The 23,585-nt window shown below is 44.1% G+C and overlaps 1 protein-coding gene across 1 annotated transcript in view; it reads left to right on the forward strand.

Moving 5' to 3' along the window:
- Positions 1-23,585, forward strand: part of DNER (delta/notch like EGF repeat containing) — a 289,215-nt gene that overhangs the window by 212,855 nt on the left and 52,775 nt on the right. Inside the window, exons 7-9 of the mRNA XM_040431006.1 lie at positions 10,052-10,205; positions 10,289-10,402; positions 11,839-12,063. Coding sequence (XP_040286940.1) covers positions 10,052-10,205; positions 10,289-10,402; positions 11,839-12,063 — 493 coding nt within the window. The remainder of the gene's footprint in view (positions 1-10,051; positions 10,206-10,288; positions 10,403-11,838; positions 12,064-23,585) is intronic.

Here is a 23,585-nt window from a genome sequence, read left to right on the forward strand (position 1 = left end):
TGGGGAGCTGGGAGGAGGGTTCAGGTGTATGGTCTGCTTGTGTTGGGGAAGCTCTGGGCAAATTGTAGAGTTCCGAATGGAAAGAGTGAAAGGAAGACGCAATATCCGTGGTGGTGTGTACTATACTGTCCATGTGGTTTTTGATAGTGGGGATGTGTGAAACCGCCAGTTTTCCTCTAAGGGCTCTCGCCAACATGCGCCCACTTTTGTTTCCATATTCGTAGAATTTACTATGACATATTTGGATCATGTGTTTGTAAGACGCTTCTAACAGGCGTTAGGAGTCTAAACGTGTGTTTTGGAGATCACAGAGAGTTGGCAAGGAGAGTGCTCGCTTGTGGGCAAGTTCCAAAGAGGCGACTTTCTGCAATGCAAGTTTGAGGGAATGTGCTTTTTCCTTCTTGAGACGGGACACATGTTTAATAAGGACTCTGCGCAAGACGCATTTCAAGGCTTCCCATTTAATTGGGAGGGGAGTGTTATCCGACACAGTGCTGGTAAGATCAGCAGCGCACACCGGGTCAAGAAGAAGAGATTCATTTAATCGACAGGTCCACTCAGTTTTGGTGAGAAAGGGAGGGTTCAGGGAACAAAATATTGGGGTGTGGTCCAACCACAAGATATTGCCTATTTGTGTGGAGTCCATCCATGATAGGGCCGATTGCTGGAGGAGAATGTAATCAATGCGGCTGTAGGAAGAATGAGGAGCAGAATAAAAGGTATTATCTTTGTCTGCAGGGTGCTGAAGACGCCATGGGTCGCACAGTTGCAATTGGAGTACTGCCCGTTTCACTTTTTTAATAGTGGAGTAGGGAAGGGAGGCACGTCCGGTCGAGTTGTCAAGTGTGGGGTCGAGGATAAGATTAAAGTCGCCGCAAAAGACGACCGTTCCTTGAATCAGGGGAAGGGCATTGTCAACTAAATCTAGAATAAAGGAGGCCTGGTTTTGGTTGGAGGGCATAGGCATTAAGGAAGGTGAATTCACGTCCACCAATTAATAATGAAAGAATCAAATACCTGGCCCCGGGATCGACAGTGAATCCCAGCACCTGGTGAGGCAAAGACCTATCAATTGCTATGGCGACCCCTTTTGTCTTATTCACCGGGTTGTTTGCAAAGTGCCAGGTTGTGTAATGCCGATGTCGTATGCCAGGAGCTTTACCTTCTTAAAAATGGGTGATGATGGAAATGGTGGAGTAGAGTTCCTGGGTTCTTTTTTCAGGGGTGTTAAGGCCCTTTGCATTGAACGATGCTATCTTGAGTGATGTCATATCTGCAGAAGGGAAAGAACACAAGGAACACAGGGAAGGGTGACAAACAGAAGACGAAGAAGGGGTGAAGGAGAAAAAGGAAAAATAAGAAAGAAAGAGAACGCAAATAAGAGAGAGGAAAAAAGATGGAGAACTAACGTGACCAAAGGTCTAAAGAGACAGTCACCAGAGACAAAGAGGTCTCAAGGGAGTGTCTCAAATTATTAGGGAAAGGTAGCAGCCAGGAAAAATCATATAACCGACGACTCTATTACACCAAATGCTAAGAGGAAGCAAAAGCAACAGAAGAAATGCAAGGCATAAAGTGGAGCGAGGCCATTGTGGCCATGAGTTAACCGTCCCATTTTGGATCAACAGATAGTCCTTCAGGTGATGGAGTTAGGTGGGGATCCACGTCCGGGGCCCGCGGATCATTGCTGTCTCCATCCACGAGGTGTCGACATGATTGGCCCAGGTGATTCGGTGTTGCCAACACAAGAGGGGCGAGCCTGTCTCTGTAATGTGGAGGCAGGTGGGAGAATAGATGGCCAGGGGCCCAATTTGACCAGTGGGAGGTCTAGTTGTAAAAATCGTGGTAGGGCTGAACCTAGGGGACAAGCAAAGGGATAGCCCTAGAGGTAATTAATGCCGCGATCCTTGAGGAGATCCAGTACCGGGCGCAAGGCAAAGTGACAAAGTGTGGCATGAAAGATCCTGCAGCAGTGCAATGGGGACTCCTTCATGCGACAGGGGGGGGAAGCTTGTCGAGCCTTGTTCGGAATCTGTTCTGAATCTGATAACGTAAATGTGAATTCAACAGATGACATCTCTTGGTTTAGCGGCATCAGGGTTAGGAGGTCTAAGAGCTCTATGCGCTCTGTCAATCTCGATGTGAGAGTTTGGCGGACGACCCAGGATTCCATAAAAAATTCTCACAATCGTGGGTAGTAAGTCCATTGTCAAAACTGACTCTGGAAGGCCTCTGATCCGTATATTGTTACGGCGACTGCGGTTTTCTATATCGTCCAAATGTTGTTGTAGGACATAAAATTTTGCATCATGGGTTTGGACCTTGTCTTGTAGAGCTTTAACGGTTGCTGACAGAGCTGCATGCTCATGTGTGACAGAATCAAGTCTGGTTTCAAGTGTAGCCATCTCAGAGCGGACTTGAGAGTATTCTCGTTTACATTCTTGTAGGATGTTGGTAGCGAAGCTAGACAAATCTGCTTTAGAAGATAGAGAGCAAATAAGAGCACGCAGGTCCGCCATAGTGGGCAGTCTGGAGTCCTTATCAAATAAAGCGACAGAGGATGGCAGTTTCAAAGATGGGTGCAAGAGGGAACTCTGGGGGGACATTGCTGTAGGGTCAGTCATGACCTTAAGGTCCAGTCGGGTTGCTACTAACGTCTGCGGGCGGGGGTCGTCCCAGGATGATCCTGTTGACCAATGTGGGGATGCTGCATAGGATGGGCTAGGGAAATGGGAAGAAGGACGGAAGGGTTCTTGTGCAGCAGGAGGGGAAGGAGCATGAAGTACAGGTCAAATGGGGGACCTCTGATGTTGGTCCAGGGGCTGACCCTGGAGGTGGGGGTCAGAATATGGCAATTGCTGGTCACATTAAGGCTCCTGGTGGGTGCCTGGGGCTTCCAACACTACAGAGGCATTGGGTGCATGCTTTCTGGGCCAAAAAGAGCCAGCTGAGGGCCTCAGTACATGCCCCCCTGGGTTGACAGGGCTGAGAGCCACTGGTGCTGTATGTGAGTAGATTGAGGAAGCTCCTGTACTAACCTGGGACACAGAGAGACAGGCAGGGGCTCTGGAAGTTGGAGGCAGTCAGGGCTGTTGCTCGCTTCCAAGCAGCGCGATTCAGGTGTGGCCAAAAGGTTCTGATCCCGGCTGGTGGGAGACCAGTGCTGCTCGGTACAAGCAGGTAGGGAGGGCACCAACGCAGAGCGGCGCCTGGAGACGGGGAGAGGTCCCTTTTGCATGTCAGGGAGCGCTTCTGTAGGCTGCCTGGTCCGGGTATCAGCGCCATCTTGGGAGAGCATGGCGCGAATATCCGGAGCGGGGCCCGGTGAGGCAGAATGCCGGGCGAAAAGACGGGGCAGGTCGCCCTGGGAGGACGCCAGGGGAGCCGATGGTCGTGCTCTACCCTTTTTTGTGGCCTTGCCCAACATAAGCAGTCCGTGTGGAGGGAATTTCGCTCAGGGTGTGGAGCACTGACAAGGCACGTCTTTACTCTTCCATGGCTGGCCACGACCCCCTAAAGCAACTTTTTATTAACAAGCTGTTCTCATTATCATGTGAAAGGTTTATTTATCACCCTGGGGGTATTAAAGCGCTTTTTAATAGATATTGGGAATGAGTGTCAGAAAATGAAATCTCACTTGTAATGATTCTGTGTGCTCAAACACAAGAATGTGGATTCTTGGCTCATCATTTTACTTATCACTTGTAGAAGAAAGAAATGTACAATGTGACTTACAGCAGAAATGTATTGATGTCATGTATCCGACTTATCAGCAGCATCGACCTCTGCTACCTCGGCTTAATAATGTAGACGATAAGGTGAATCATCTAGACTGGTCAGATGCTAGTTTTCAGATTTCCTTTTGACATTGGCAATGCTATTCATTATTAGTGCAGATATTGTTGCTGCAGAAGTCTCCAAAGCAGAATCCAGCCTACCATACTCGATACCCAACCCATGAATTATTTATCCCATGACCATTGCTCTGTCTAAGCCCTTGCAGCTATCGAGCGCAGCATTGTTCTCTCTAAGACAATACAGAACCACACTGAATAAATGTAGCCTGTCATGCCCGGTTATTTAGACATGCAGCAGTCAGATTCCCAGGGCCACCGAGCAGTAAATTGTATTGCACAGTATATACGTCTAAAGCAGTGAAGGATTTATTATCTGCTTCCCTAGTAGTGCGGGACAGTAGATTGATAGCAATATCAGCAGTGGTCAAGGTTGCTAAAGGACGTAATGTGTTTATCCCTTGTGGCCTTGTGGTCTGTTGCGATTAAAGGCATTAGTTTCAACAACCCTGGTGGTCTAGGGCAGTGAAAGGGGTTAATGCCAGTATTCTCTGTGGTATATGGCATTGAAGGGGTTAATGTCAGTATCCTTGGTGGTCTAGGAAATTGACAGGGTTAATGTCAGAATCCTTGGTAATGTAGGGAAGTAAAGGAGTTATTAGCAGAATACATTGTGGTATAGGGCAGTGAAGAGGTTAATGTCAGCATCTTTGGCAGTCTAGGGCAGTGAAGAGGTTAGTGTCAGCATCTCTGGTGGTCTTGGGCAGTGAAGAGGTTAATGCCAGTATCTCTGGTGGTTTAGGGCAGAGAATAGGTTAATGGCAGTTTCTCCAGTGGTCTAGAGCAATGAAGGGGTTTTATGTATCATATTTATGGTGCACAATGCAGAATTACAGATATTGCAGGGTTAACACACAAACTCTTAACTCACATTTCTGCATTGTGCACCATAAATATGATACACGAAACCCCTTCATTGCTAGAGCAATAACGTGGTTGCACAATGGGAAAAAAACTACAAAAATACAAGAGCATATACACTCACCTAAAGAGTTATTAGGAACACCTGTTCTATTTCTCATTAATGCAATTATCTAGTCAACCAATCACATGGCAGTTGCTTCAATGCATTTAGGGTGGTGGTCCTGGTCAAGACAATCTCCTGAACTCCAAACTGAATGTCAGAATGGGAAAGAAAGGTGATTTAAGCAATTTTGAGCGTGGCATGGTTGTTGGTGCCAGACGGGCCGGTCTGAGTATTTCACAATCTGCTTAGTTACTGGGATTTTCACGCACAACCATTTCTAGGGTTTACAAAGAATGGTGTGAATAGGCAAAAACATCCAGTATGCGGCAGTCCTGTGGGCAAAAATGCCTTGTGGATGCTAGAGGTCAGAGGAGAATGGGCCGACTGATTCAAGCTGATAGAAGAGCAACGTTGACTGAAATAACCACTCGTTACAACCGAGGTATGCAGCAAAGCATTTGTGAAGCCACAACACGCACAACCTTGAGGCGGATGGGCTACAACAGCAGAAGACCCCACCAGGTACCACTCATCTCCACTACAAATAGGAAAAAGAGGCTACAATTTGCACGAGCTCACCAAAATTGGACTGTTGAAGACTGGAAAAATGTTGCCTGGTCTGATGAGTCTTGATTTCTGTTGAGACATTCAAATGGTAGAGTCCGAATTTGGCGTAAACAGAATGAGAACATGTATCCATCTTCTGATGGCTACTTCCAGCAAGATAATGCACCATGTCACAAAGCTCAGTCATTACAAATTGGTTTCTTGAACATGACAATGAGTTCACTGTACTAAAATGACCCCCACAGTCACCAGATCTCAACCCAATAGAGCATCTTTGGGATGTGGTGGAACGGGAGCTTCGTGCCCTGGATGTGCATCCCTCAAATCTCCATCAACTGCAAGGTGCTATCCTATCAATATGGGCCAACATTTCTAAAGAATGCTATCAGCACCTTGTTGAATCAATGCCATGTAGAATTAAGGCAGTTCTGAAGGCAAAAGGGGGTCCAACACTGTATTAGTATCGTGTTCCTAATAACTCTTTAGGTGAGTGTATATATACACAGTTCAGATAACAGGGACACTCAAAATCTATACATTTCCTGACTGTACATTCTGGTGATTTAACTGGTTATCAGTTCTACAGATTGGAAAGGGTTAACAAACTAGCATGGGGTGGAGGGGGGGATTGGAGACACCTTTTGGGTAGTAATGCTTAATGCCGCTTTCCCAAATGGCTTGAATTTTTGCACCAATTTAATACTGCACTATTAATCTTACTGTGTTGTCCCACTCCTATTGCATATTTTGGATTTGAATGTTTTTCTATTTTTTTGTTTGTTTTTTAAATATTATATGTATAAGGATAACACATGTGATCTGGTCTTGCTGAGATAGGCCATGATTAAAGACAGGTCGGCATGCTTCTCTCGGACAGAAGATTTTATATGGCGCTTATGGATTTGCTGGTCTTTCTAAGATTGATGATTTTAAATATGGATTGATTTAAAAAGAGAGATTTTTGTAACAGAAGTGATGCAGGCTCATGGTGGATTTATATATAGTCTTGCTTTCTATGAAAAAAGAAAATATATTTATTGTGTAAAAAACTATTATTTGAACTTAGAGAAACTAGGACAAATCTGACCCCATCATGTATGTGCATTGCACTCAACTGGTGTATCCACTATACTTTTCATATACAGTCATGTGAAAAAATTAGGACACCCTTTAAAAGCATGTGGTTTTTTGTAACATTTTTAATAAATGGTTATTTCATCTCCGTTTCAACAATACAGAGAGATTAAAGTAATCCGACTAAACAAAGAAAACTGAAGAAAAGTCTTTTCAAGATCTTCTGTAAATGTCATTCTACAAAAATGCCTATTCTAACTGAGGAAAAAGATAGGACACCCTCACATGTATTCCCTCTTAAATTGGCTCAGATCTCACACAGGTATATCACACCAGGTGCACATAATTAGTAGATCGTTACTCTGCATGTTGAATGAGGCTTGCCCTATTTAAACCTCAGACATTTAGTTTGGTGTGCTCCTGACTGTTGAAGTGAGAGTGAGCACCATGGTGAGAGCAAAAGAGCTGTCAGAGGACTTCAGAAAAAAGATTGTAGCAGCCTATGAGTCTGGGAAGGGATTTAAAAAGATCTCAAAAGATTTTGAAATCAGCCATTCCACTGTCCGGAAGATAGTCTACAAGTGGAGGGCTTTCAAAACAACTGCCAACATGCCCAGGACTGGTCGCCCCAGCAAGTTCACCCCAAGAGCAGACCGCAAGATGCTAAAAGAGGTATCCAAAAACCCTAAAGTGTCATCTCGAGAACTACAGCAGGCTCTGGCTACTGTTGATGTAGAAGTACATGCCTCTACAATCAGAAAGAGACTGTACAAGTTTAACTTGCATGGGAGGTGTGCAAGGAGGAAACCTTTGCTTTCCAAGAGAAACATCGAGGCCAGACTGACATTTGCCAGCGATAAAGTTGACAAAGACCAGGACTTCTGGAATAATGTTCTTTGGACAGATGAGTCCAAAATTGAATTATTTGGACACAACAGCAGAGGACATGTTTGGCGTAAACCAAACACAGCATTCCAAGAAAAGAACCTCATACCAACTGTGAAGCATGGAGGTGGAAGTGTCATGGTTTGGGGCTGCTTTGCTGCAGCAGGACCTGGTCAGCTCACCATCATAGAATCCACGATGAATTCTACTGTGTATCAGAAGGTGCTTGAAGAACATGTGAGACCATCAGTTAGAAAATTAAAGCTGAAGCGGAACTGGACCATGCAACATGACAATGACCCAAAACATACTAGTAAATCAACCAAAGATTGGCTGAAAAAGAAGAAATGGAGAGTCCTGGAATGGCCAAGTCAAAGTCCAGATTTGAATCCCATTGAGATGCTGTGGGGTGACTTGAAAAGGGCTGTACGTGCAAGAAACCCCTCAAACATCTCACAGCTGAAAAAGTTCTGCATTGAGGAGTGGGGTAAAATTTCCTCAGACCGATGTCGAAGACTGGTAGATGGCTACAAGAACCGTCTCACTGCAGTTATTTCAGCCAAAGGAGGTAACACTCGCTATTAGGGGCAAGGGTGTCCTATCTTTTTCCTCAGTTAGAATAGGCATTTTTGTAGAATGACATTTACAGAAGATCTTGAAAAGACTTTTCTTCAGTTTTCTTTGTTTAGTCGGATTACTTTAATCTCTCTGTATTGTTGAAACGGAGATGAAATAACCATTTATTAAAAATGTTACAAAAAACCACATGCTTTCAAAGGGTGTCCTAATTTTTTCACAAGACTGTATCTTATTTTTCCGAACACCGGTATATGTTATAATATTTGAAAAAGTAGCTGATCCTCCTTTAAACTTTCTAGCAATTACCTGACACATCTCTGTCTATATAAGGTCTCACAGCTAACAATATATATCACAGTAAAATCCAAGCCATAAGGAGGAAAGAGCTGGGTGAGATAAGTAAAATCCAGAAAGCGCAGTGTTTTCAGAAAAATTTAGTTTGCAAAGACAGTTTTGTGTAGATTTTGTTCTGGGCTGGATTTCATTTGGTAGTGGGATCTGCCAGTCTACACCCTTCCAGTACATGTATTGCCTTTAGCTGAGGAGATTGCAGATGAGGCCTGCTGTAATCACGGAGGGATAAAACAACCCTCTGTGTATGACTGTGGGTGTCACAGTCCCTCCTGTGACAGAGGTTAGAAGATCTGAGAGCCTGGCTGCATGTTAGGTTATCTGACTGCCTATCTGTTTTCACTTGTTGCAGTGTTGTTGTTGATAATGACCACACCTCTTGTCTCAGGTGTAGCTTGTAGTCATTACTGTTCCTCTATTTAGTCTGGACTCACACTTCATACTATGCGGTTGATATTATCTGCCTGGAGTTGGAAGAGCTGGTGTGAGTTCCTCATCTGTGTTCCTGCTCATCCATTTTCTATTGAAGATAAGTGTACTTCCCTTTGTATTTTGTTGTTCCCATTTGCTTGTTGTTTACTAGGCCTCAGGGAGACGCTGGTTCGTTCATCTGGGAAGGAATCAGTGGTCTCAGACCCAGTCACTACTCCTAGGGCTTTCCAGGGTTTCAAGGGCCTAGGTTTACAGTGTATGAATATTCCCACCTTCAGGGTCTATTCATAATGACAGGAGTCAGGGCTAGGTTTAGGAGTTCCTAGGTGGTTACCTCTTCCCTTTCCCTAGCAGTGAGGCCTTCTTTATGGTAATTTTCCTTCTTTTGTCATTCTGGTGTTCCTCCCCCCTCACTTTGTGACAGTGGGGAGAGAATTTGGAAAAGGCTCTGTGTGGTCTTAGCCAGGAGGGTTGAGGGGCCACGAGGCTGTGTGAAAGCCTGAAGTTTGGGGGGCCCAGCGACGCCTGCGGAAAGAGGGTCAGAGTCGGGAGGACTTCTGGACCATAATTCTCCAAAGGTACTGGTGTGGTCACAGCCTGGAGGTTGCTGGACCGTTTGGCTGAGGAAAGCCGGATCTAATACCGCGTGTGTGAACTGCGCTCTATAGGTGAGGTAGAGACAACCTATGTTTTAGGTAGTGCCTCGACGGGCAGGTGTTTATTTTTATGTTTATGATGGTGCTGAAGTGCCAAAATAAAGCACCATTTGAACGTTAACCCTGTTGTCAGAGGAGAAGTATGTGACTGCGACCCCCTCTGAGAGAGCGATCCCTTACAATATATATATTAATATATGGTCAGAATTTTTTATCTGTATTTGAACTAGGTCTAAAACACAGAAGAGGACTTTATACTTTTTCTCTGTAGTTTTCCCTCCTGGTTTTGGCTTACAAATACTGATGCAAAATACTGACCGTGTGAAATAGTCAATATCCTACCTTTTTCTACCTGGCAAGGAAACCAGCCATGCTAAGCCACAGTCAGTCCCCAGCCAAAAAGTTCTGTTTGCCTCTGCTTTTGGCAGTAGTATACCATTGAAAATTAAACCGCTGCACAGCCGATTCACAGCATATTTACTAGTTAGTGGCCTGATCTCTTCTGGGCCTAATTATAGTGAATGAGGTCTGGCGGGAAGGCGGTAGTATCCAGCAATGCCGAATCTAGAGAACTCTACTTAAACAGCCTGCTGGATTTCCCTGCTGCAAGTGTGAAACTAGCTTTAGTCTTAGTACTATTTTAACACTTTTTCCTGTTTCCCATGTACTCCATTTTCTATCCTCAGGACACATATTTCTGCCATTGTGATGCTGGATACGTTGGTTCCTACTGTGAAGAATACGATGCCTGCCATAGTAAGCCATGCCTAAATAATGGCACTTGCAGTGACCTCCCACAGAAGCATGATGGCAAAAATGCAACCTGCACTTGCTTGCCTGGTATGTTTTCTGCATGTCAGCAGAAAAATAGCGCAACGTAATAGTATTGATGCTCATCCAGGTTGTAAATGTTTTCTGTGCAGGTTACACAGGGGGATATTGTGATGCCCTAGTGAACCACTGCTTTCCTCAGCCATGTAGAAATGGAGCCACCTGTGTGACAAGCCTCAGTGGGTTCAGCTGCCAGTGTCCTGAGGGTAAGTGTTTATCCTTAGTATATGTTAAAAGTGGATACAGCATTCAGTTAAAAACAAAGAACACTCTCTTAGAATTGCATGGCTCTATGTATGAGGATATAAAAAAAAAAAATTCTATTGAAATTAGGTAAATACAGTCTCAGGTGAACAACAGCACATGGCAAATTACACAGTGTCATTATGTTTTTAACAACAACTAGGCCAAAGTGCAGACAATGTATGTGAAAAATTAAGTACACCCTTACTGCTTCCATAGGAAATAAGAAAGTAAGTGCTGCTAACAAGATTCCCTTGATTAACTGATCATCAGCAAGTGATCACCTCTTTAAAGTGTAACTGCTATTTCACTACCAAAAATTAAATTCCTAACATATGTGATGCTGAAGGGAAGATATTCATGAAGCTGCATTTTTCAGCTAATTTTACCTTTCTGATGTCTGTATTCAGCCATTAGCAACCATATTTCTCTGTGCCTCTATTTCAGCAACTTCCTAAGATGGCCTATGCTGCTTTTCCTGTGATGATTTTTGCCCTTCCTTGAGACCATCCTGTATTTCCCTCACTTCCCATAAGCCTTTGCTCTCTTCACATGAACTACTGTAGCAGGACCAATCAGAACGCAGATAACTTCCCACAGTACCCAGAGCAGTGTGTATCCACACATACAGCTAACCAGAGCTCCCCCGACATGTTTCACCGCGAGATGCGGCTTCTTAGTAGCTCCTTACCCCCCTGAAGAAGCCGCATCTCGCGGTGAAACATGTCGGGGGAGCTGGACCATTAGTTTTTAATGATTATGGTAGGGCAAAAGAATGATTAATTGGACGGCGATCTGCAGACGCCGCTTATAGACGTATATTATAGGGGAAGAAAATAGGCAAAAGTGCGGGCGGTAACAGCCGCTATGAGTACCTGATAAAATATATCGGACTTGGACAAATATAGCACTGTAGGTTGGGTAATAATCCCAAGAGCTTTAGCTGCAAGGTGTCTGATGTCGGCTGACATTACAGACACGCATTCTACAATAATTTGCAAAAGATAAATAAAGATCTCAGCTCACCTACAGACAAGCAGTGGATGCTAAGCCTATAGCCCCCGAATAGTATTGCCCTCCATATGTTGTTTTAAATTTATATGTTTTTTGTGGCTATATCGTTTATTAAAGGAGAAATAAAAGTTATATTTTAACAATTAGAGAAAAGGGCAGAAACAGGAACTATAGTCCCAGACTATTTGAACCAAAAGGATTTAAAAAATGCAGCATGCTAACTTCGCTCTTTGTAATGCAAATTCTGCTGCAGAATTGCTGTAAAATACACAACGGGAATATCCAGCTCGTGTAGTTGTACCCAAGGCTTACAGCTTGTTGAATTGATGTAATGTGTTCGCAAAATGTAAAAAATTAAATAGTTGATAAGTGTTATTATTTGCAGGCTTTGTAGGCTCCTTTTGTGAGGAAAAGATAGATCCATGCTCCACATCTCCTTGCCTGAACAATGCTAGTTGTTACTCATCTGGCCTCTCGTTCTCCTGCCACTGCAGTCGAGGATACATGGGTCCCACATGCGCTCAACTTGCGGATTTTTGTGCCCTTAGTCCTTGTGCTCATGGGATCTGCCGCAGCATTGGGACTAGTTACAAATGTTTATGCATTCCAGGTAAGTTTACTGAGTGCAGGTACAGTATTAAAACATTATTATTATTATAACTATTAACAGTAGTAGTCAATGTTAAGTGAGCATAAATTCACCTGTTCTGTAAGAGCAGTGAGCCCCTGAGGGAGCCTGAGCAGAGGATGGGAGTGATAGTGACCCTGATGGTGATGTGTCACAGTGTACTCCCTCAGGTTGTCGCTCCCTGGGGTCAGTTCAGTCGGGGGGGGGGGGGGGGGCACCCTATATTCCTTTGGGAAACTCCCTGTAGTCATGGGCTTCCTGCCTGATGGTAGCTTAGGGGCACCCTTGATGTTAATATCCTTGTTGTTGCAAGGCAGGGCTTGAAAATGATGCAATGGCCAGTGTCTGGTGCTAAGAGAGTCAGTAACCAGGCCAGATTGAACTTAACCAAAATCTCTCTTTACTGTGCACCAAATAGGAGTTGTAGTTCATCCAGCAATTATCTGTACACAGTGCAAATTCCATGCAGATGTCCAAGCATGAGCTAAGCAGATGTTTACAGAAATGGTCTTTTAATTACAGTTTTTCTTGCTACAGTCTCTAGTACTGAGTTCACTGGCTAACAATGCAATCTGTAACAATTTTCACAAAATCTGTAACAATTTCCACAAATCAAACAGCGGTGTGCGGTTCTAAAAATAGGACTGGCCAAATCATACCTGAAGTGTGCAGGGTGTCTGAACTCATTATCCCTCCACTGCAGCCAGACCCGGGAATGCTGTACGCTGATTACCTTGCTGACTAGAATGTTGTCGCAGCTGTGCCCCTTATTCTGCGGTGCATAGGGTGGTTTAACTTTTTTCTCTTTGAAGCAGCAATGTCTGTGGCTCTGTATGCTGGTTACCTTGCTGACTCTCAAGATGTAGCCCATACTCTAGTTCTTCTCTACCTCTGAAGAAGTGGCAGAGGACATGTGGGGACCTGAAGCGTTGAAGCTGAATGCATGGGGAAAGGAGCACCTGCAGTCTGCTCCCTATCTCCTCCAGGCCATCCTCACACACTTCCTACTCCTAGAACACTAGAATCTTCTGGATGTAGGTGACGGGACTGGTCCACACCCTCAGCTCCATACTCAGCTGGAACATACTGAGTGTGTCATATTACACTGCAGTCAATAGCATAACATTAAGTGCAGAACATTACCTTAACAACACATTGTCAAACAATTGCAGATACCCTATCTGGGTTACTGCATAAAGCCTCTGAGATTGCAGCACTAAGGAAGACTAAAGAGCTCTCCAGACAGGTCAGTGACAAAGTTGTGGAGAAGTATAAATCAGGCTTGAGTTATAAATAAAAATAGCCCAAACTCTGAACATTGCATGGAGCACCATTAAATCCATTTTCACAAAATGGAAAGAATATGGCACAACAACAAACCTGACAAGAGAAGGCCGCTCACCAAAACTTACAGACTTGGCAAGGAGGGCATTAATCAGAGGTTCAACAAAGACATAAATGATAACACAGGAGGAGCTTCATAGGGCCACCATGAGGTATACTCTCCAGAGACTAGGGCTTTATGGAAGAGCAGTGATCTAAATGAGGTGGAATTTGGAATTCTGCCACAGTTTTAAGCGGTTTGTTTTTATGACGTTCACTATGCGGTGAAACTGACCTGTGTTCTTCGTTCTCCAGGTCAGTACGATTATGGCGATACCACATATGTATAGTTTTTCCTGTGTTTTAATACTTACACAGATACAGATGTGTGAGGGCTAATTTTTTGTGGTATGATCTGTAGTTTTTAATAACAGTTTTGTGGTGTGTATGACTTTTTGATTGCCGCGGGTGTCTGCTTTATGAATCTTTAAAGGCTCAACATGTATAGCTGATGCCGTGAAGGGGTTAATAACCCCCCATCCTCAACCTCTCTCTCAGGTCTCTTATCCAAACATATCAGCTTAAAGGGGTTGTCTGAGTTATTTTTTTGTTCTTTGTATGTTTCTAACTAATCAAATGTAAAGGCTTTACCATGCACTTACTGCGTCTGCAGTAGCTGCTTTATCAGATTTTACTGAGGGTCACATGACCTGTAATGTCAGCTTCTCTCCTTGCTCTGATGATGTTTCGTGCACAAGCCTGACAGAGCAGATATGTGTCTGTACACAAGACTGCTGGCCACGCCCCCTGCACTGCCGTCTGAGCTCTCCCTGGATTCTTCAGGAAAAACTTTAACCCCTTCAGCAGCAAAGACTCAGGGCTGAAGAATCAACTGAGTAGCTGCAGGCAATGAGGAGACAAATGCTGGGCATAGGAGCTGACAGACTGGAGGAGTTTTGCAGAGCAAGAACAGGTAGGGAAAGATCCTGTGTGTATCAGCAGTGTCATTGTACAGCTGAGTCTTGTAGCCCTACACATACAACATGCTGCCATAAAAGTATACTTCTATTTACATATCTTTCCCATATTTTCTAAGTTGGAGGATTTGGATCACTCCATTTCTTCAGAATAGACCTTCTAGCAAAGCACAGTAATTTCCCTGTGGCCAGCTTATATTTAAATGTTCCAATCTGAACATTTCTAAAACTGCTGTTTTTATATCTCCAGTCAGATGTACCTGATACAATATTTCAATTTCTTTGAACACATTTTCCCAAAAGTCCTGTATATCAGGGCAGGTCCATAACATGTGCATGTTATCAGCATTTTCACTATTACATTTTGGGCAACCAGTAGACCTATCCCCTCTTCCCCCATCTCGCTAGTTGTTTTTTTTTTTTTTGTGTGAGTAATACAAATGAATTATTTGTATAGAACTGGGACATCCTGAATGCATTACTTTCCAGGCTTTACTTAGCTTCATATAATACAGCTAGCCTCCAGATCCCATAGGTTCACATTCTAGCAGGACAATAACGCTAAACATACTGTCAAATCTACACTAGATGTCAGAATCTCAGATGTCAGATGTTCTAGCAGCCCTGGCTGGTCAATCTATGCAGGAGCCTAGACGCTAGGCCAATCAGATATCCCGAACCTGGCCTAACTTCCAATCCTGGAGATAGGCGGGGGATTAAAGTCTACCTCTGACTGTTATCTTTGCCTGTGATTTTGATTCCTGACACCTGTTTTGAGCTCTGTGTTCAATCAACTTTGCATTCCTGTTAGACCTCCCTGTTTACTGACCACAACTTGTTTTTGGATTTAGCCCTTGCCTACTGATTTGGCCACTACTGACTCTCCTGACTTACACTCTGTGTCTTAGTTCTGAATTAACCTCTTGTCTACTGAGTTGGCTTCTGCTGTCTCTCCTGGCTTTGACTCTGGCTTGTTCTTTCCTCCTGCGAACCCTAGGCATCTTATGGGTCTGCTACCTGTGAGCTCGTACCTGTTTTCTGCTGCCTTACTCTGCAGACTTAACCTTGTCCCTAGCAGCTAATTCTAAATCTAAATCTGTTCGCTAGTGGGCTCTGGTGAACAGCTAGGGGTAGCCTTAGAACTACTAACTGAAGTGGCGACAGAAGATAGGTAGCAGATTTTGAGTTTGCCAGCGGTGGTCCAGGACGGTGCACTTTGTATTCTTCCTCACCTCTGGAATGGTTTAAGGGTAGACATTTACATTTCTTGCAATGGCCTAGTTAAAGTCCAGACCTCAATCCAATTGAGAATCTGTAGCATGGCTTGTAGACTGCCGTAAACCATTGCAACCCATATAACTGGAAGGAGTCGAAGCAGTTTTGCCAGGAAGAACGGGCAAAAAAAAACCAGTTGTGCTAAGCTAATTGAGACATACTTGCATTTGTAATTGCACCAAAAATTTATTATAATTCCAGGTTGTAATGCAACGAAACAGGAAAAGTTCAAAGGGGCGAAAACTCTCGCAAGATATATTTTTATTTGCATATTGATTTATAAATTTGAGAATACATTTAAAGAGGTTGGCCACTTTCTGGCTAGTACTGACAAATGTGTTAGTAAGATGATTATGTGAAATTCTGTGCCTTTTTCTATTTCATAAACTATGATCCCTTATTTGCCAAGCCTTTTGTGCTGTCCACAGAGAGGGTCTGTCCATAAAATGGCTGCTAATGGAAGCCTCCTCCATTTAAAGGGAACCTGTCATGTGGATATTTGATTATAATCTAACTAATTATATACAATCATTAACTACTAAAAAGTGCCTTAGATGTATTCACTTACTGGTGTGACAGATGGTTACCTAATAATATACACACAAAGATGCCGCATGCCGCATGCTAATGAGCTGATTTGAGTCCAGCGTGATGTCATTGAGTCCAGCGTATATTTAATTCAGAGCTATAGCCACTCCCCTGCCCACCTGCTGCTGATTCATATGGAAAATAAACTGTCAATCAGCAGCAGGTAGGCGGGGAGAGTCAGGAGCTCATGAATATTCAGGACTCATCATTATCAGCTGGAGCTTTTCAATACAAGATGTTGGCAGATTGACTGGGTCAATTAAAGAAAGTGACCCAGCATTTTGCTAAGAGAATCAGTCACTTATTTATGTTGCCCTTAGTTAGGACACCATAAAACTGGTGACAGGTTCCCTTTAAACACACTGCATCTGCACTACACTCCCATCATTGCAAGTTCTGGTGGCTGGTGCAGTGTATTGAATGGAGGAGACATAACATAGGGGGTGATTTGCTTAGTCGCATGATCCTCTATCAGCAGACATTTTATGGACAGAACATCCATGTGGACAGCACAAAAGACTAGGGGCATACTTTTTGAAATACAGAAAATGGTGCAGAATATCAACAAAGACTATACTAGTAAGTGCCATATTATCATCTTACAAATTGGTCAAAAGTAACCAGAGAGTGTCTAACCCCTTTAAGCATATTGATCGATTTGCAGACTAACATGTGTCTAACATGACTAGTGAATTTTGAAGAATTCTATCCAATTTTGTTTCCCATGTTCTGGAGAGTGGCAAAAATTAGAAGATGACCTGCACTTGATAACATTGGAGCTTTTCTATTAACCAGATTTCTTAAAATCTTATATAAAAATGTTACAATATTTCTAGATATGCTAACATTTTCTTCATAGTAAGGCATTTCTATGTATGGAGTTTGGTACCAGCATAATCCACAGTGCTGTATACAGAATGCATTTTAGTTACATGGTTCCTTGCCTCCAGTTGAACTCACAATCTCCCATCTCACACACATACTGTACACATATGTCTATTTTTTTTAGGAAGCCAAATCAATTATCATGTTTCTGGAATATTGAAGTCTTACAAACTTGTAAAGAGCAGAAAAAAATCAATTTAGATGTCACCTTGGTTAAAGGGGTTGACCAGTATTTTTATATTAATGGCTTATCCTCAGGACACTCTGTATATATATGTGCATTATGTGTTGTGCCTGTATGCTTGAAGAAGGCTATGTCAGCCGAAACATTGCATCTGGAATGAAGGACACTTACTGTTGCACAGCTTTGGAGTGCTGCCTCCATTCTCTTTATTGGGAGTAACCTCAGGATAGCCGATCAATATCTGATCACTGGGGGTCAACATCCCACACCCAGAAGCATTAAGATTGATGTCCTATCCTGAGGACAGGCCATCACTCTAAAAATCCTGGACAACCCTTTTAATGTCAAACTTGTGGTGTCTGTTCTGAAGGGTAGCAGATTAAAGAGTCTGTCCAGGTTCAGAGCTGAACCCGGACATATCCCCTTTTTATTTTTACACTTCTAGGTGAAGGCTTCCGCCTAGCAATGTTCCCGGTGACATCACCGGTACTGATGGGCAGGCTTTAGCGCCGCCCCCATCGTCAGTGCCAGTGACGTCATGGGGCTCGCTGCTAAGCGGAAGCCTCCGCCTAGCTTACCCATGGAGAACCTGGTACATCACCAGATCTCCAGAAAAAGCCCTTGCCTGGGGCGATTCAGCGCAGGGCAAGAGCATCGGCTCTGAGCCACTGTGCATATGCAGGGAACATTGACGTAGTTCAGAAGTATACTGTGATCCATAAAATGGAATAAACTGGAAGTTAATGATGCCACCACACTGTTTAACCTGAAGATTGTAGAACGTCTAGGAAGGCAGATCTAATGCTAAGTTCTTTCTAAGGTAGATGTATACTGAGATGTTCTTTAGAAAGGAATGTAGATGATTTGTGTGGATTTGACTTATCCCTGCAAAACCATCACATTGTATGTCATAAGAAACCTATGAATTGACCATGTGATAAGTTTGTGAGTGAAGAAAATGAAAGATCTCAAATGCTGGTATTTGGTTTTGATCAGAGCAGCAGGAAGCCAGAAGCATTAAGATTTCCGTCTGATTTTTTCCATCAAACAGAATAAGCCCTCAATTTTTTGGTCTCACCAGCAGGCGCTTTGACCGTGAGTGACCTTTTGTTCTTATTGAGCTTGTGAAAGTGACAGAATTTTATTTTATTCATAAGAACATAAACCAGTTTCTTATATATTGGAAAATATTCACAATATAGGGTCCTGCAACATAGGAATATTTTATAGTGCCCTTTAGACATTTAAATGTTCAGGGGGACACTTACATTATGAATCTGTCTGCTCGAATTCATTTTTAGGGGGGTTTCAGGGCTCTAAATATTGCTGGCATATCCTCAGGATAAGTGTTGAGCGAATCGGGTTTGGAAGGCTGTATCCGAACCCGATTAGTTTAAAAACTTCATTAACAATATAGCCTTCATACTACCGCAAAATGTATGGGCTCCGCAGAGGTCTTTGCGATCTTGCTGCAAATTTCGCGACACTTGCTTTGTCTTCTGCCTATGACTTGACACTTCGGTTATGCACATAAATTACAGTGTCAAAATCCGAAGCGGAACTTAGATTTGTGCCTCATTAACGAAGCCGAGTTCAGCTTTGGATTCGATACTGTCATTTATGCACATAACCAAAGTGTCACGTCATATACACAAGACGAAGCAAGTCTCGTAACATTTGCAGCAAGATCGCAAAGACCTCCGCGGAGCCCATACATTTTATGGTAGTATGAAGGTTATATTGTTAATGAAGTTTTCAAACTAATCGGGTTCGGATACAGCAGTCCTAACCCGATTTGCGCAACCCTACTCAGGATAGATCCTTAGTTACAGATTGGTGGAGGTCTGACACTGGGAAAGCCCACAGATCGGTTATGCTGTGTGATTCTATTACTTTGAATGGTGCCGGAAGCACAGCTCTATTCAGACTGTAGGGACTGTGCCAGGTTACTGAAACAAACAAAAAAAAGAACCAACAAATCCTAACATAATCTCCTTATGTGTCTGTGTTATTTGCTCTTGTTTTGTAAGATAAAAATTGCAGTCAATGGAAAATACAATAGAAAAGCAGTGCATTGGTCTCTCAGGCTGCAGCCATATCTTCTTTCTCTCCCTCTCCCCCCTCTGATGCTAGTGCACATGAGCTAGGAAGATGGCTAGGTTCAGTCTGGATACTTTTTGCCTACTCAGTGAGAATAGCCATTTTGTTGGTAGGTATCTCTTTAGTAATAGTACAAAATAGATTTAGTAACAGTACCAGCAACAGTGCTAATAGTACCAGCTGTAGTGTATACATAGTACCAGGCTTAGTACATACAACTGAATAGCTAATCTGCTCAGTTTCGCTGTGATAATTCTTTGCCTTATCGCATAATTGTGCCGATATGCCTTTCAGTGGCTTACGAAAGCTGGGTAGCATGTGGAGGTATGCTGGAGACCAAACTATATATATGGTATAATGGTATATACAGGCGCCTTGTGCGAGCTAATCTTGTGGCACCCCCCCCCCCCCCCCCTTCCCCGTTCACCTAAACATACACAAAGAGGAAAACAATCTTTGTAACAAATAGTTTTTCACACAATCTCGGGCCGGCCTGCTGTAAGAGACCGACTGTGAGCTGTGTCCAGTGGTGGATCCAGAGCCTGGTCTCGGGAGGGGCACTTCCAGATTATTTTCTGTCCGCTGCCACAAAACAATGTTGCTTATAGAACAGACTACACAGTGTAGAGGTATACTGTATATTGTGTTGCGCAGTGTATGCTATATGTGTATAACATAAACATACTCCACATGAAAACTTACAATTACTTGGCTTGGCCCTTGGGGATCTCGGACACCACTTCCACACTTTGGTCGGGGGCTCGGTGGAGCTGATGTTGTGTTTTATCCTAATGAGAAAGATTTCATAATAAGGATTTGGAGAAGGGGCAGAGGGATAGTAGAGCAAGGAGAGGCTGATGCTGCTACTAGGGGGTCATACTATGGGGGAGTAATAAAGCCCACCATAATGCCCCCCAGTAGAAAAAATTCTCCTTATAATGTGACAGTGCAAAACATACCCCCTTGTAATGCCCCCAGTTGAGCTAATGTCCCCATAGTGCCCCCATAATGTGTCAGTATAAAATACCCCTATACAGTGCCCCCATAGTGCTCCTCTCCCCCCTTCCTTCTAGTGCCCCCATAATGTACCAGTATAAAATGCCCCAGTAGATGCCCTCAGTGTCCCCCTTAATTTGCAAGTATAAAATACCCCTTCTTAGTGCCCCCTGTAGATGACCCCTTAGTACTCCTCTCCCCCCTTCCCCATAGTGCCCACCATAATGTGTCCCAGTATAAAATTCTACTGTACAGAGCCCCCATATAAAATACCCCTTCTTTGTGGCCTCAGTAGATGCCCCTATAGTGCCCCCAATAATGTGCCAGTAACAAGAGCAACCCCCCAATCATGTGCCAGTAATAACAGCCCCCCATCACGTGCCAGTAATAACAGCCCCCCCATCATGTGCCAGTAATAACAGCCCCCCCATCATGTGCCAGTAATAACAGCCCCCCATCATGTGCCAGTAATAACAGCCCCCCCAATGTGCCAGTAATAACAGTCCCCCATCATGTGCCAGTAATAACAGCCCCCCCATCATGTGCCAGTAATACCAGCCCCCCATCATGTGCCAGTAATAACAGCCCCCCCATCATGTGCCAGTAATAACAGCCCCCCAAATGTGCCAGTAATAACAGCCCCCCAATGTGCCAGTAATAACAGCCCCCCCATGTACCAGTAATAACAGCCCCTCCAATGTGCCACTAATAAAAGCCCCCCCCAATGTGCCAGTAATAACAGCCCCCCCCCAATGTGCCAGTAATAACAGCCCCCAATGTGCCAGTTATAACAGCCCCCCAATGTGCCAGTAAAAGTATTGCATATATATAAAAATAAAAAAAACACTTATACTTACCTCAGTGTCAGCAATGCGATGCAGGCCTCTTCCGGCCTGTGTCCGACTGCGCCGGCCTCTGATAGGCTGCCAACCTAGTGCCTGCAGCCTATCAGAGGAAGGGAAAGGGACACGCCTCTCCCTCCCCTGCCTCAGCACTGCCATCTGTATCGCTGTCTTGAGGACGGAGATACAGATGACTATGGAGATGAGCGCTTCCACAATGGAAGCGTTCATCTCCCTGTGCCCCCCCGCCGCCCCCTACCGCACCGCCAGCTCAGGGGGGGGTGCAATTGCCCCGTTGCCCCCCCTGGATCCGCCAGTGGCTGTGTCGGCCACCGGGTGCCCCAGTTGCCATGGCGCCCTGTGCGGCCGCACAGCTCGCAAACCCCAAAGGCCGGCCCTGGGTATATACTCACGGTTGTCCTGATATGATATTATGGATATAGTGTATACAGAATGTATATACCAAGTGTGGCCTCCATTACATTTCTGCAGTGGTTGTTACCCAGCTTTCCCATACTTTTGAATTCCAAATTTGCCTAGTTATGTAATGATAAATCCCTTCATCGATAGCTAGACCAACTTGCCTTTCAGGATTCTGGAAAAGCTGGGTAACAAGTCTGTAGAGCCGCATTGGTGACAACAGACTATGTCGCCCTGCTACCATATGATAGATTCACACAATATATCAGGCCGGCGTAGTTTGTATTTCATATGACTGATATGCCCTCATAACCGTCCCACAGCTTTCGCAGACTGTTGCCCAGTTTTCCCAGACTGTAGAAAGCCAGATTAGCCTACTTATGATTTAGTAAGTCCCCAGTATTGTAGAATACCTAGCTGGATTTGCAGCCCGGGCGCGTGGAAAAGCAGAATAAGCCATGATGATTCTTCCAGCTGCGTCTTGTCTGTGTAGATTTTCACACACAGACATCTTAGATTCCTCACTTTTCCATCATTCTTCCCCTCCTGATGCCCCAAAATCATCATCCTACTGCTATCCCTACAAACATTATACTGTAGAAATAATGCCATAGAAATAGTTCTTAGTAACTCTGACTGCCCTCAGTAGTGCCCCCTTCAGTACCCCCAATAGCAACCACATTAGTAGTGGTGCCCTCCATATGGTGTCCAATAATAATACCCCCACAGTACCCCCAATATTAATAATGCCCCATAGGGCATTAATGCCCCCTATAGTGCCCCCATTTATGTATTGCTCTCTCCCTGTAGTATATTGCCCCCATATATAAAGGTCCCCCCAAGTATAATGCCACCATATATAATGCTCTACCACCCTCTAGTATAATGCCCCTAATATATAATGCTCCTCCCCTGCAGTATAATACCCCCATATATAATGCCCCCCCACTGTAGTATAGTGCCCCCAATATATAGTGCTCTTCCTCATACCACCAGGTACTTTCCCCAGTAAGTACTTCCCCCAGTAGTGTCATGCATAGATCTATTAAAAAAATGATACATTATACTCACCTGCAGGCCACAAGTTTCTTTTGTTTTCAGGGCACAGGTTTCTTCTATCTTCAGGCCACAGGGCCTTAAGTTGACTCTTCCAGGCATGGGTGGCGTGATGACGTGGTTACGTGCCGACGTCATCACGATGTACGTGACCCGGCAAAGGAGGTCATGATAAGGTCTGAAGCCTATGAGGTTGAACAGTGGGGACAGGAGCCAGAAGCTCCCTTGACCTGCATCAAACTGCCACCCCCCTGCCTCATGGCAGAAGCGTGCGTGACAGCACAAAATACCTCAGTAAGTAAGAAACGGCGATATCGCTCTTTCTTATTACCATAGTATATCGTGTATACCGGTAAATCTCCCAACACTATCCTAAACTATATGTGGAGTCAGAGTAGGGACTCCTAAACAAAATATGGAGTCAGAGCAGGGACTCCTGAAGCAGTGCAGGCAGCCTCTGTGTTTCAGAGTGCTGGAGGCTTATACCCCTCACCCAAACTTCCTTTTGAGACTGTGAGGTCATGACCTAGCCATTCTGTAGTTGGAGATGGAGAGGACTAGGGGAAGGAGAAAGTTCTTTGTCTACAAGATCTCTCCTAAACTGCTTATGGCAGCAGTTTGGGGAACAGCTTGTAGACACAGGTGTGCACCATGAATTAAATGTGTTTGTGTTATTTATATTTTTTTCAGAGTTTGGTGTCCTATTAAGTGGATAGGAGATGAGCTGCATTAACCTAGCACAGCCAGTGCATTTTGAATGGAGCAGTGCTTTTGGCTCCATTCTTACTTGCAGTTTTGGCTGCTGCAGATAACAGCTGATCATTGGGGAGCTGAGTGTCGGATCCCAACTATTCTGAT

The sequence above is a fragment of the Bufo bufo genome, chromosome 4, assembly GCF_905171765.1.
Source record: "Bufo bufo chromosome 4, aBufBuf1.1, whole genome shotgun sequence".
NCBI classification, from domain to species: Eukaryota; Metazoa; Chordata; class Amphibia; order Anura; family Bufonidae; genus Bufo; species Bufo bufo.